Genomic DNA, 15,276 nt, shown 5'->3' with positions numbered 1-15,276 from the left:
GGCACAGTGGTTAAGAGTCTGCCTGCCAATGCAGGGGACATGGGTTCGAGCCCTGCTCCAGGAAGATCCCACATGCCACGAAGCAAGTATGCCCGTGCGCCACAACTACTGAGCCCGTGAGCCGCAACTACTGAAGCCCATACACCTAGAGCCTGTGCTCTGCAACAAGAGAAGCCACCACAATAAGAAGCCTGTGCACTGCAATGAAGATCCAACGCAGCCAAAAATAAATAAATTAAAAAAAAAAAAAAAAAAAGAAGTGAGTTGGGGGACTTCCCTGGTGGTGCAGTGGTTAGGAATCTGCCTGCCAATGCAGGGGACACGCGTTCGAACCCTGGTCCAGGAAGATCCCACATGCCACGGAGGAACTAAGCCCGTGTGCCACAACTACTGAGCCCGCACTCTAGAGCCCGTGAGCCACAACTACTGAGCCCACGTGCCACAACTACTAAAGTCCGCACACCTAGAGCCTGTGCTCCACAACAAGAGAAGCCACCGCAATGAGAAGCCTGAGCATTTCAACAAAGAGTAGCCCCCGCTCGCTGCAACTAGAGAAAAGCCTGTGCGCAGCAATGAAGACCCAATGCAGCCAAAAATAAATAAATTTATCAGGGGAAAAAAGTGAGTTGGAAGAGCAGAAGATACTAAGTAATGATGAAACCATGAAAACCACATTAGAAGCAGCAACAAGTATACAGAAAAAATAGTGACCTGGTGGATGGGCTTAAGAAAGAAACAATACAGAGGAAAAGGACAAAGAAATGAAAAGAATCAGACATAAAAATAATAAGGGAGATTCAATATGTGTATAATAAATGTTCCAGAAGAAAACAGAACAGAAAAAGAAGTATTCAAGGCTGTAACAGAAAAAAACTGGAGAAGGATGATGAGGAGAAAGAAAAGGAGAGGGGAGAGAGGATGAACTAAAATCTTTAAATAGAAAGCACTCACGGTTTTCCAGGAAAAACTGTTATAAAATAATAAACACCAAGACACATCCTGGCGAAATCATAGAGGTTTAAGTATAATGAAAGAATCTTATGATAATCCGGGCAGAAAGGAAATCACTTACATATAATGGGGAATATTCTAGCAGGTTTTGGCAATATTTAATACCAGAAGACAGTAGAATAGAGGGCTTAGAATTTTGAGGGGAAAAAACAAGTGATTCATTAATTTTATATTTGGCTACATTCATTTATAAATACAACATAAAGTAATATCAAAAATGCAAGCACCTGTGAACTCTTTTTTGGTTGAGGAAAGTAAATTCAAAACAAAATACCAGTATCAGCCAGCCAAAAGGTGAATCAAGTTCAGGAAATCAGGAATTCAGAGTCTACATAATATGAAAGACTAGTAAGGTAAACACTGAATCCACCTAAATATACAGTTAAACAACTTTGAGAAATAATAGGGTCATGAAACAGAATGTAAATGTTATAAAATCATGACAATGTAATAATAAAATAACTCATGAAAATCCTATGGTGGAAGACACATTAATCTCCTCTTCAGAATGGAGTCAATAAACATTGTCTAAATATCTGATTTTTAAAAAATCAGTTTTTTAAAAGAAATTAACAAAATATTTCAAAATTTGCATTTGTAAATGATGTCTGAATAAATACTTTTCCAGGAAGCAACTTTATACCTGTGTTTTATATAGTTCAACAATTAGTTCAGCAATTAGTGAGCAGCTCATAGGGCTACTTGGAACACAGGGATTTTTTTAGATAAAAGAAACATGGGGACTATGATCAGAGATTAGAAAATTAAACCATAAAAAAAGGAAGGAAGGAAGAAGGAAAGGGAAGGGAGGGAGGGAGGGAGGGAGGGTGGAAGGAAGGAAGGGAGGGAGGGAGGGAGGGAGGGAGGGAGGAAGGAAGGAAGGAAGGAAGGAAGGAAGGAAGGAAGGAAGGAAGGAAGGGGAAATCTAACCCATGTTAATGAGAATATAAGAATCAGGAGACCTCAATTGTTAGTAGAAGTATAGACTAGTTCAGCATTTTTGTACAGTTTCGCAGCAGCTATCAAACTTTTAGATGTGGACCCTCTGAAAACTGGCAATTTCACTTCTAGGAATTTATCCCTATAGATATATTCACAAAAGTAGCAAAAATACGTAAATCTGCATAACAATATTTAGTGCAGTACCATTTGTAATCTTTAAAAATTATAATAACCCAGATGTTTATGAATAAATAAATGGTTAATAAATTATATAGAACACTGGGTACCTGTGAAAAAGAATGAGAAATCTTAGGAATTGACAGAAAAATATTATATTAAAAAGAAAAAAGTTTCAGAACAGTATATGTGGTAACAAATCTATTCATATAAAAAAGACATATAGCCCACATACACAATATATATATGCTTGAGTGTATAGAAATGTTTAGAAAGACACACAACATATTGCTTAAATTAAAAAAAAATCTTACAAAAGAGGATATAGAAAAGAAATAGAAATCCTCTATTTCCTAAGATTTAATATAGACAACAAACTGATCCTTCAAATTTTTTGTTTCTTTTAAGGTAAGTCCATATCAAATCTAATTTCCAGGATTAAGAACCGGAGGGTGCTAATGTATCCATGTCCAAATCACCCACTTTCCACTAACTCAACTATTCTAGGAAAACGCCCCCCAAAGTTCATTTGGCTAGAACACAGTCTAAGAAAAGCAACAAGGGTCAAAGAGCTTACTTCATGGTTAGGGAGGAAAATCAGTGATAGACCAGTACAACATATTCAAGGGGCGCAATTTACTCAGTGCAGAAGTGCTTCGATTTTCATTCCAACATTAAAAATAATAAACCTTTAAAAGTTATGATCGGGCTTCCCTGGTGGCGCAGTGGTTGAGAGTCCGCCTGCTGATGCAGGGGACACGGGTTTGTGCCCCGGTCCGGGAAGATCCCACATGCCGCGGAGCGGCTGGGCCCATGAGCCATGGCCACTAAGCCTGCGCATCCGGAGCCTGTGCTCCGCAACGGGAGAGGCCACAACAGTGAGAGGCCCGCGTGCCGCAAAAAAAATAAAAATAAAAATAACTGATTTGCATAGGACCAACTATTACTCAATATGGCAAAGACCCAGAATTAGCAACACTGTGTGCCCACCACACTTCTTTAGGTTGGTTCTATTTATTTTCTTTGATCTACTGCATCTAAAGCAGATTTATTATGAGCTTAAAGAAAGAATCCATGTCCTATCTTGTCCTTGGAAAAACCTCTCCATCTTCCACCCCTATTTTCAAGGTGGCTAACATCTCACAGTAAAACGGTATTTCTAAATTCCTTGTCTCTCACTGGGCATTACCTATGCATACTTGAAAGCCAAAGCTGAAAAACCAATCCTAAAGAAAGGAAATTTTGAAAAGTTTGAAGGCATATGAGAAGAGGATGTAACAAAAGTTTATTCTGCTACTCAAAATAAAGTTTAACCAAAGGAAAAGAAGAATAAATTCATAATTGAACAATTCCAAAGATAACTGGAGAGATTTTATTCTTAAGAAAATAGTTTACTTACAATAAAAATCCATGTTAAGGAAACTTTTCCTACTTCTTTGACAGTATTTAAGTAGGATAAAATACTGATAGTAAAAAGACAGGGTGGGAGAGATATGATTTAGCATTATAATGCCAAATTATTCTTTACTGGGATGGCCTTACCACATTACTGTGTTTTCTAGGGATTAGTAACTTTTATCTATTAAAATATTTTATAGTAAGCTAAATTTGCTAATTATTAATTATAAATAATGCCCCAAATTAAGTAATTTAAGATATATTTAATATACCCAAAGATTTTAAGAGAGAGAATAATTTGTGTAACACATCATTATTATTAATTATGACTCACACCTTAAAATTTCATTTTCTTCAAGGATCCCATAGCACTTCACACATTCTTGGGCTAAGTACTCATCTAGTCCATCTGATACCTCCAAAAAGGTAGCTAGTTAACCTGTTCTTTAAAAATCATAAAATTAGATTTCTTAAGCCACGTCATTAAAGATCTTCTGGTCCAAACCCCTCATAAAATAAAGGAAAGGGGGGAGATGAGAAAGAAAAACAAAAGAAGGCTAGGGAATCTAAGTGATTTGCCCTAGGACACCCAGCATAGCCAAAGAAAGAATATTTACAGGACTTGGGTAAAATAGTCCAGAAAATAACACTAGATTTTATTTTACAGATGAGAATATTGAGGCAACTATTTACTTATAGATCAGTGATCTGATGGCTGTGATGAAAATTCCAGTGTCTTGTCTAATGCTCAGTAGCATCTCTAATGTTGAGTTCTTTCTAAATAACTAAGTGTAGCCTTTGTCACTCATTAGCCCTCCATTCAGATACAGGATTACAGGATGCCTTCCACAGGTATTTCTTCCTTTAGTAGATTTACTTTCAAATAGCAATGAAGGCCTGTAACATGCTAAAGTGGGTCATAAAAAATCTTTATGTGAACACAACTAAAATATATTTACCTTCTCTAATATCTATGTCAGTTGTTTATTATGGGAAATACTACTTGAGTTCCTCTTCTAGACATGAAAGGCCAAGGAGCTGTAGAGAAGGAAGGAATACTAATTTACGGGATTTATATATCACTCTTCCTTTCCAACCTTAGCTTTGTTGGCAAATACATGTGAAGGAAATTCCACAAATATTTCTTTTATCTCAACAAATGTATCAACGTTTTAGTGCTGAAATTAACATGCCATGATGAAAAGAGAAAGATTTCATCATCTTTACAAATGGTTTGAAAATCAGAAACACCACCAAATCAAAGCAACTCTGTACAAACTTCAAGTTATAAGTAAGTACTAGGGATGTATTATACAACATGATACATATAATTAATACTGCTGTATGTTATATATGAAAGTTGTTAAGAGAGCAAATCCTAATAGATCTCATGACAAGGAATAAATTTTTTTTCTATTTCTTTAATTTTGTATGTGAGATGACAGAGGTTCCTAAATTTATTGTGATTATCACAAGTTAAACTTATACAGTATTGTATGGCAATTATATCTTAATAAACCTGGAAGAAAAAAATAGAACAAAATAAAAAACAACAAAAACTCCTACTATATATATATATATACATATATATATAAAACAAAACAACACTGACATGTTAACCAACACTGTTGCCACCTAAACATCCTATCATTAGGGCGTTTGGAAACTCTGACCTGATGCAGTCATCTTTCATAGAGATGGATCATCTCTATAACAAAAACATGGTTGGGCATGGAAGCCAGGAAAACACAGACAACAAAGTAAGTCAAAATTAAAAGCAAGCAAGAGAAAAAAAGAAAGAAGCAGAGTAGGGTTTTACAATCCCAAATTATACTATTGAATAGTTAACTATGCAAATTCTCCACCTTGAACATAAAAGTAATAGTAAAGAGGGGGCTAGAGGACTGTGGTAAAAGAAATCAAGCCATATAAATGCTTTAGCTGAAGTAAGCTATCAAGATACAAATAAGAATGAAATATTAAAACTCTGCCTTTTGGTCTAAAGACCAGTAAATGGGGAGAACAGCCTAAAGTAATAATTATACAGGACACCAGGACAGTGACTCAAAGACAATGGAACTGAATCAACTTCAGTTTTCATTTTTTTTAATATTGCAGATGTCAATTTTATTTTTATTTATTATTATTTTTGGCTGCACCTCACGGCATATGGGATCTTAGTTCCCGGACCAGGGATTGAACCCATGCCCCCTGCAGTGGAAGTGTGGAGTTTTAACCACTGGACCACCAGGGGAGTCACTCAACTTCGATTTTTAAATGGTGTTTATTGATTATTTCTGGTCAAGCAGTTCAATAACAAATTTGTAAGGATACATAGTATACTCCTTTTCAGAGAAATAAGATTAGTTTCCAAAGGCTGGTTTATTTTTTTTTTCTTTTTTTAAAAATTTCTTTTAGATTTTAAGTATACTACAGAATGCTAATGTGTTTTAATACAAACTTTCTTACAATGGGTTTACATCATATTATACCTGTAATCACACCAAATACTAATTTGGGCCCAATAAACAAAAGATGCTATGCAGATAAAGAAAGTACATAAAGGAATAATCTTTATTTCAATATATAATGATTCCCATTACAGTGGTAACAAGAAGTACAACTATATGGAAGACATGGATTAGGTGATTTGTTCAAGGCTCTCTGCTTATTCAGTAGTTAAAATGATTTTGCATGTTAAATAGGGAGAATTTTCAAAAAGAACTCTGGAATTAATGGACAATTTTTTATTTCATTTAATTTTTGATTTCCAAAAGGAACATTTTAAGTGGCTTATTTAAGAAAACTAATCTAGTCCAAAGGTTTTTAATAATGGATTATTCAAATTTATGCAATTATTACAAAGGTAGACAAGTTACATATCAATCCATAATCTTCTAAATATGATAGATATTTAGGGGTTTTTTTACTGGAAATATCTAATATTTTTTCATTTTAAATATTTTTAAAACAAGAAAAAATTTCAAATAACTAAGTTTCTAATGAGAACATGCACATATTTTGAGGATCTACCTGAAAATGCTCAAGTATACTATCAGTTCTGGTTGTGGATTTTAAAAAAAGCATTAAATAAGAAACTGTCTAGATTTCCTTTAAAACTAAGTTCTAAACTATACCTACTACACATGTAGAATGAAAAGCCTTAAAACCTCTCAGTTTCATCTCAGGAAACAATATAAGAAATCCAAATTGTTGCATTACATTTTTATAAAATTGTAATTAATATCCTAACTGATTCTACAGAATATTTTTTAAAATGAGAGACAACAACTTTTAAGCTCTTTAAAAAATATATAATAACAGCCTTCAATTGTGGCAAAAGTTAAGCTCTAAAAATCTAACAAAGCATGGTCCAGATTGTGTTTCAAAGGTTGACTTGTGCATTCTTATTTAAAACCGAAGGTAAAAATAGTTCCCCCCCAAATGAAGGTTCTCAGCTAGCCCACGAAAACAAACAAACAAACAATTTAATTTAAAGAACTACCAAACCTAGACATCAAGAATACATCTATGGGATGCCAGAAATGGAATACATCTCCACTCCATGCAATGGGAGCGTAGTCTTCCAATTCCAAACCACTGGAGGAAATTACTACAGTCCTAAACAGATACTAGGAGGTGACAGAAAAGAATGAAGGACAAGAAAGGTGCTACTGTCTTTTTAGGTCCAGCTAGCAAGAATTATCAGTCATTTTCTTCCTCAGGACTCAGGGACTGATCTGCCTGCTTTACTTACTTCTTGTTTTTCACTAGGTCTTTTGTTTCCTGCCTATGGCTTATAGTAAAGTCTGAAATTATTTATAGGTTTTAAATATCAAACTTACTATGCTTTTCCATACTTTCCACATTTTCTATAAAGAACAAGAACTGCTTTTTACAATCAGGAAAATAACTAATATTAAAATTGAAATATCTCTCCACAGATAGCAAAAGCATAAAATAGGAATACATTTTTAAAGTGAAAAATTAATATATGAAATAATTCAAAAGGAGAAAAATGTTATGCACATGAAATTATTAAATCTAGCAGTATTTACAACAGTGAAAAATAAAAAGCAAGTCAAAAGTTCAATAATAAGTGAATGATTATGGCTCATCAACTTGATGGATTATGCACAAGTTATAAATATACAGAATATGTAGCAAAATGGAAAAGATTATGACAGAACACACATTCTGGAAAATAGAAAACAACTGTACTATACTATGATTATAATTACATGTATATATGAGTGCAAAGACGGTTTGCAAAAGAGAAAAACAGTTACGTCAGAATAACAGTATTACCTTTGTACTTAAGGTAAATATTTATCTGAGCCATTTTTTAATCTTATATTTTGAATGTAAAACAGTATGGTAAATTCAAATCTTTCAATCTGCTTATTTAATGAAATTCTTCTAAGGAATTTTAATCACAATTTACCTAATTCCAGAAAACTATAAAAATAAAAAATAGAAAACAACCATTTTGTTTTCTATTTTTAAATGCCCTTTGTTTTAAAGGGCATTTAAAAATATTTCATAACAAATTTTTAACTCTGTCAAAAGTCACTAAGGTTTTGCTATACTTTAAAGTGCATTTAACAGATAATTCCTCTTTTCCTATTTAATATTTTTAGAAGAACTAGCAAATTAGTCAAGAAAGTGACTTAGCTATGGAAAAATGGAAGGAAGAATTTTGATAAGAATTCAGAGGATAAGAGTATTAAACTTTGCTTATATTATCTAAGCTTTTATGCTCTACCCTGTTTATTCCAAGTGATGAAATGCTTCAATTCTTAATTTTTAGATGACCCAAAGCAACTCTAAAAAAAGGAATGAGATAAAGAAAGAAGGCAGAAGATTAAGATCTACTTAACATATCCATCATAATTTTCAAACGAAAGAAGTACACCTCTTAGAAATTCTAACTGGCAGATCCTAATTAATGAGAATGAATGCTAGTCTTATCACTATAATATTTATTAGAAGTAGAAATGATGATAAATAAATAGCATAATTACACTATACACTTATTATAGTGAATAATTATTTTCCAACAATGTTCTCAGGTATTTTGGGGGGAATGTCTGTTATTGAAATTGGTTTAAAAGACAATACTTGCACAGTTTTTTCTAAATAACTGAAATTAATAAAGTTGATTCTGTACAGCATTTATAATTATGCGTGTCTCATACAGATTTTTAAGAAATACAAAAGGGAATTCTGGAAGAAACTCTAGAAAGCAGTTCAAAATAATCTCACAAAATAAAAATTAGTCAAAGCAAACATTTCAGCAAGAAGCATAAACCTTTAAGTGGGATATTATTTATAATTTCCCATAGTTGTAAGGATTATTACATATATGAACCTGCCATCTAATTTGAAACTTTGAAAAGCCAAAATAGAAGATATTAAAAGAAAAGAAAAAGAATGAAATGCTGTAATAATGTTGTTAGGAAGATGACAGTAGCTTTATTTTAAATGTCTAACTAATTAAAAAAACAAAAGAAATCACTCAAAGTGATTTGACAGGTTATTCTATGTTGCAAACATATCACTGAATTTGTATGTCTAATAAAGGGCAGTTAAAAAGGTTCAGGAATGTCAAATGGGACTGGGGTGAGAGGAAGAAAGAAACAAATGTTTTTACCTAGGAAAAGAAACAGCATGCCCTTTTAAAGACTATTTTCAAATACATTTAATAAATGCAACAACTAGAACAAGTAGCCAAACTTTTAAAAGTTATTTTATACAAAGCATGCAAACTATTGATCTTCTTTACTAGTGCTTTCTAAATGTTCAAAATAAAGGAGTATTAACATTCACACAAAAATATTTGAATTTAAAAATATCTTACTAAATCAGCCCCTGCTTGAAGTAAAACATCTGCAACATCCGTATGTCCATTTTCACAAGCGTAGGTTAAGGCTGTGTCTCCTGTTGCTGTTGTAGCATGAACGTTAGCACCTGGCAAACAAAAAAAGTACACATTTACTTTGTGAATTTTATAATTTGGTGAAACTCATAAACTCTAAATATGAAAATATCAGATTTTAAGAATCCTAATTTTCCTTTAAATGTTTTGGAAGAATGCTTTTAGCCACACAGAAAGGAACTATACCAAATGATTAAAAAATACAATAATCTGGACTTCCCTGGTGGCACAGTGGTTAAGAATCCGCCTGCCAATGCAGGGGACACGGGTTTGAGCCCTGGTCTGGGAAGATCCCAAATGCCACAGAGCAACTAAGCCCATGCGCCACAATGACTGAGCCTGTGCTCTAGAGCCCGCAACCCACAACTACTGAGCCGCGTGCTGCAACTACTGAAGCCTGCGTGCCTAGAGCCTGTGCCCCACAACAAGAGAAGCTACCGCAATGGGAAGCCCGCACACTACAACAAAGAGTAGCCCCCACTCGACGCGACCGGAGAAAAACCCACACGCAGCAACAAAGACCCAACGCAGCCAAAATAAATAAATAAATAAATTTATTTTTTTAAAAAAATCTGCCTATACATTCCCCATAAGATATACCCTAAGAAATAAAAGGGCTGCTAAAGCCAAAAATATCAAACAGTTTTCAGAAATCATATTGACAGTAGTTTTGGTTTCTATTCTATGGATATTGTGGTAAAAATCAAATGAGTAATCCTTTGGTCAGTGAAATTCAGGGCATGGCTGAGAGAAAACACAGATAAAAGATTGCTGAAGTTAAGTAAAACCGTATGGTTCTGAATTGGAAGTACTGGCGTGAATTCATATTGTATTATTATCTGTAAGAAAAATATTTCCTCACTCTGACCAACCAAAAAGGCCTAGAGACAATGAAAGACCAAGCCGAAATAGCATCTCTAGCTAAGATTGTGATCTCTAAGTACCATATCCTACTAAATGAAATTAGGGCTTCTTAAAGAAATAATTGGTTACAAGACTGGGGGAGAATCTGTATAAGATGGGCCTGAAACACCTAGCAATATCAAAAAGCAAGGAAACAGACTATAATGAGGTCACACCAAAAGGATTTAGGAGCTAAACTTATTGACCAAAGATAGTGAAACTGTCCCATATTTCAGCAATTTTTACATCAAAAAGAATGATGTAACAAACATCATGTATGTTTAAATCTAGAAGTTCAAAATGATGTTCAAATCAAAACAAAAAATCAAAATCAAAACAAAAAAAACCACTTCCTTGGTCACCAGTGAAGGATACTAGGGGTCCACCTCATTATTTGCGGTGAGCGGGGGAGAGAAAAGGGGGGGAAAATCAAACATTTATACTACTGTTCCTATATGATTTATACCTAAGAGTAACCAAATAGTTGATGAAGGGAAGTTTCTCTTTATAGACATATTTCTGCTAATAAACAAGGAAGGAATAATAGAATTTAGAATATTACCACTTTGTAACCCTTAACGAATTAATGGATCTAAGCAATGATCATCAATATCTAATAATCAAAAAGAGAGACAATCAGACATTTACTACCTCCTGAAGAAAGTACACAAATACTACCTATGAAGTAGTCTTAAAAACAAAACAGAACAAAACAAACATACATCATACCTGAATTTAATCAAGTCTCTAGATCTAAGTACTACTTGCAGGAAATTCAAGGGACAGAAAAACAAGTTAAATGAAATCGTGGAGGTGCATTTAGCAAAATCCATACTCTGGGAAGCCTAAAGGATAAACATTTCATGTCTTCAACCAAAACTTGCAAGGGAAAAAAGAGAAGAAAGATGATGAAGAGCCCATAAATTAAAGGGACTTAAGAGATGTATTGATCAAGAGTTACTGTATGAATCTTATTCGACTCCTAATTCAAAAAAGTCATTAAACGCACACATACACATTTATAAGACTATCAGGAAACTATGAAAACTGCTTGGGTATTTAATGACACCAAGGAATTATTATTTTAAAAATTTAGGTAAGGAAATGGTACTGTGGTTACTTTTTTTCTTTTTTTTTTTGCAGTATGCAGGCCTCTCACTGTTGTGGCCTCTCCTGTTGCAGAGCACAGGCTCTGGACGCACAGGCTCAGCGGCCATGGCCCACGGGCCCAGCCGCTCCGCGGCATGTGGGATCCTCCCGGATCGGGGCACAAACCCATGTCCCCTACATCGGCAGGCGGACTCCCAACCACTGCGCCACCAGGGAAGCCCAAGGTTTTTAAATTTTTAAAAAAAACTGTATAGGCAATGTATTAAAAGACCTGTTGGATTCTTCTTTAGTGCTACACTATAAGAAGAAATGCATGTAAATAAATCACACTCTAATCTGGAAAAAAATTGTTTTAGGTAGTGATCACATAAAAAGTAATTCTCAGGCCCACGAGACAGTTCCAGAAACTACCTACTTCAAATTAGCAAAAGTAGCTAAATATGAGAATCAGTGGTGATGCAATAGAAAAAACAATGTCAGGAGTTCTAAGTTTGAATATTGGCCCTGTCACTTATTAGCTTGATTTGCTTAGGGAAGTTATGTAACATGACTGTACATCAGTTTCTATATCTATAAAATGTGTGTAATATTTCTTACTATACCAGTGGCCAGTGGTAATTAATAGAGTTAACAAATGAGCTGAGCAGAATGTCTGCTGATTTCTTAGTTAACATTATTTATTCCTTCTTTTTTTTTTTTTTTTTTTTTTTGCAGTACGCGGGCCTCTCCTGTTGCAGAGCACAGGCTCCAGATGCGCAGGCCCAGTGGCCATGGCTCACGGGCCCAGCCGCTCTGCGGCATGTGGGATCCTCCCAGACCAGGGCACGAACCCGCGTCCCCTGCATCGGCAGGCGGACTCTCAACCACTGCACCACTGCACCACCAGGGAAGCCCCTATTTATTCCTTCTTTTAAAAGCCTCTTAACAATATCTTGACTACTTAGAGGGATGTGGGGAGAATGAAGACTGATAAGCACCGGTAAAGAAAGACTCCTGAATGGGACACAGACAGTTACAGAAAATAATGAGGGAAAAATGACTGAATAATGCACATACATTTACTAACTACAGCAAATAATAGTATTTGAGTCAAGGAAGAGGTCAGCCTGTATGGCTGGTTTGTGCATTGGTTCAAAATCTAAACAATCATCCAAACCGTTAATGATCTGGATTAAGAAATTATTGCAATAATAATCCAAAGGAATAACTGATGCTGGGCTATAATCAAATTAATATTAACAATAAAGGATGAATAACGTTTTGCTAAATATTTTATTTTCCTTTATGTATTAATTTCTTTATATGTCAAGTTTTAAACAACTTATTAGATATGGATAAAAAAATTTATACTACTTCTAAAGGATAAATAAAGGTTTACATCTGTCTGGATCAATTTTTTCTGATATATCCTTAACTTGCTCTATATAAAACTACAAATATTCTATGTAAAAAAAACTTACTTCTTACCACTGGTTAACAATATATAAAGCACAAATTATTATTATTATTTTTTTGCAGTACACGGGCCTCTCACTGTTGTGGTCTCTCCCGTTGCGGAGCACAGGCTCCGGATGCGCAGGCTCAGCAGCCATGGATCATGGGCCCAGCCGCTCTGCGGCATGTGGGATCTTCCCGGACCGGGGCACGAACCCGTGTCCCCTGCATCGGCAGGTGGACTCTCAACCACTGCGCCACCAGGGAAGCCCAAGCACAAATTATTTTAAAACTAAATACTTCTGGGACTTCCCTGGTGGTCCAGTGGTTAAGAATCCACCTTTCGCGGAGACGCGGGTTCGATCCCTGGTCCGGGAACTAAGATCCCACATGCCACGGGGCAACTAAGCCCACGTACTCTAGAGCTCGCGTGCCATACTGGAGAGCCCATGTGCCACAACTACTGGGCCCACGCGCTCTGGAGGCCACGTGCCACAACTAGAGAGAAGCCTGCACGCCGCAACGAAGAGCCTGCACCACAACAAAGATCCCTCACGCTGCAATGAAGATCCCGCATGCCACAACTAAGACCCAATGCAGCCAAATAAATAAATATTTAAAAACAAATTTTAAACCCCCCAAAACTAAATACTTCTGCCAAAAAAAAACATTCCCACTTGTTCGTTCATTCTTTCTTATTTTTTTTGAAAAGTCAGAAATGTCAAGAAATGAACAGGCTTAAGGGTATCAAATTATAACCTCTATGTCATCCCCACCTCCTCCTATTAATAGACACTAGGAGGAACTAACTTCTCCCCTCCAAAAGCCACAAACATTCAATAGAAAGATAAGGTCAACGGGAAGCCTTACAGTCACCAAGCAAACATTAATAACTCTAAGAAACCTTTTAAAGAAGTGACATTTTTGGAGATTTAAAAGCCGAAGAAGAGAGTTAAATTATGGAGCTGTCTTTCAACTTTTGTAGAAAGTTGAAAAAGTTATGGTTAATTGTTAAAGTTATGAAAGCAATATAAAAGTCTTTTTCTAAAAGCCGTTTTTAAAGCCACATACCGGCAGCCAGTAAATATTTAACCAACTCCAGGTGTCCCTCCTGAGAAGCCTCCATCAGAGGTGTGGAGCAGCCAAGTTCTATGTCAGCCCCTGCCTTAATCAGGAAGTCTGCAACTTCAGAAAATCCTCCACAGCAAGCCAACGTCAGAGCAGTTTCTTGGGTTTCTTCTGTCTGAGCATTTATATTTGCTCCTGAGGAAAGCATGAAAATAGATAAAACTAGTTACAAAAGACTTACAGTAAAGTGTTCTGATTTGTGATAATTATCTTTTCTCTGCTGCTGGGGTTCCTTCCAGGGTGTTGATGATTTATTTTATCATCAATGCAAAAAATATCTTAGTTGTAGTAAACTTCAGGGATACTGACACAAAAAAACCAAAGGAAATCGATTTTTTAATTAAAGAAGTAAAACTATTTTACCTTGTGCTAAGAGTAGTGCCACCATCTCTTCGTGTCCTTCCCGAGCAGCTTCCATCAAGGGAGTGTATCCTTCATCATTAACTTCCTCAAGATTTGCGCCCCTCTCAATAAGTAGAGCTGCCAATTCAACGTGTCCTCCACAGGCAGCTAGCGTTAACGGAGACTCAAATGAATCTGCAGGCATATTCACTTGAGCACCACTATCCAAAAGCAAACGTGCCACCTCTACATGTCCATCCTGCAGATTTTCAGAAGTAAAACAAGAAGAAGGAATTTTTGTTTTGTTTTGATATTTTTTAAGTGAGAGAAGAAAAGCAAGAGATTGAGGAAAGACAAGAGGGAAAAAAAGGAGAGGCAGCTTAGAGGCATATATATTACCATGACCATCTGAACAATTTTTGAAATCTATCTTACCAAAAGTCCATTAAAATTATTTTACCTTACTTTTGAGCAAGCCCAAAATTTTCCACAAGAATCAGACTTGTGAGATACAGTTACAACTCCAAATAATTTTGAATTTCCACATTCTTTGAAGTTCAAAAAATTGTTAAATCCATAGTCAACAGTAACTCAAGATAAAATAATTACTGTTTATACTACAGTCAGAGTCAAATATAGCTATAGCCTCAAACTTAAGTGTCATGTTTAAGTGTAGAAACTGTGTTAGATCTATTTAAGAAAAGAAGACTTCGCATAAAGTAACACAACAAATTCTGTGAAGTCATTACCACTTGGGATTATGTCACCAAGGTAAATCCCTGTGGACTGATCCTATATTTTTTCTCATCACTAACTTGTAATGAGGCAAAGAATTTTACAAAGATGTAAAAATAAGTCGTATTCACTTGTAAATAATTTTACCATGAGCCCAT

General features: G+C 35.3%; 1 protein-coding gene across 4 annotated transcripts in view; it reads right to left on the bottom strand.

The window, feature by feature from the left end:
- ANKHD1 (ankyrin repeat and KH domain containing 1) overlaps positions 1 to 15,276 on the bottom strand; it is a 114,439-nt gene that overhangs the window by 55,557 nt on the left and 43,606 nt on the right. For 3 of the 4 annotated variants that reach the window (XM_065874076.1, XM_065874077.1, XM_065874078.1), the window contains exons 8-10: positions 14,405 to 14,642; positions 13,985 to 14,176; positions 9,389 to 9,498 (exon numbers count right to left, since the gene is read on the bottom strand). In XM_065874076.1, the coding sequence (XP_065730148.1) occupies positions 9,389 to 9,498; positions 13,985 to 14,176; positions 14,405 to 14,642 (540 nt within the window). The remainder of the gene's footprint in view (positions 1 to 9,388; positions 9,499 to 13,984; positions 14,177 to 14,404; positions 14,643 to 15,276) is intronic. The other variant, XM_065874079.1, reaches the window with a different exon arrangement.

This window comes from Phocoena phocoena, chromosome 3 (genome assembly GCF_963924675.1).
Source record: "Phocoena phocoena chromosome 3, mPhoPho1.1, whole genome shotgun sequence".
Lineage (NCBI taxonomy): Eukaryota > Metazoa > Chordata > Mammalia > Artiodactyla > Phocoenidae > Phocoena > Phocoena phocoena.
The sequence above is the reverse complement of the archived record's forward strand: the minus strand, read 5'-3'. Positions and strand labels throughout refer to the sequence as shown.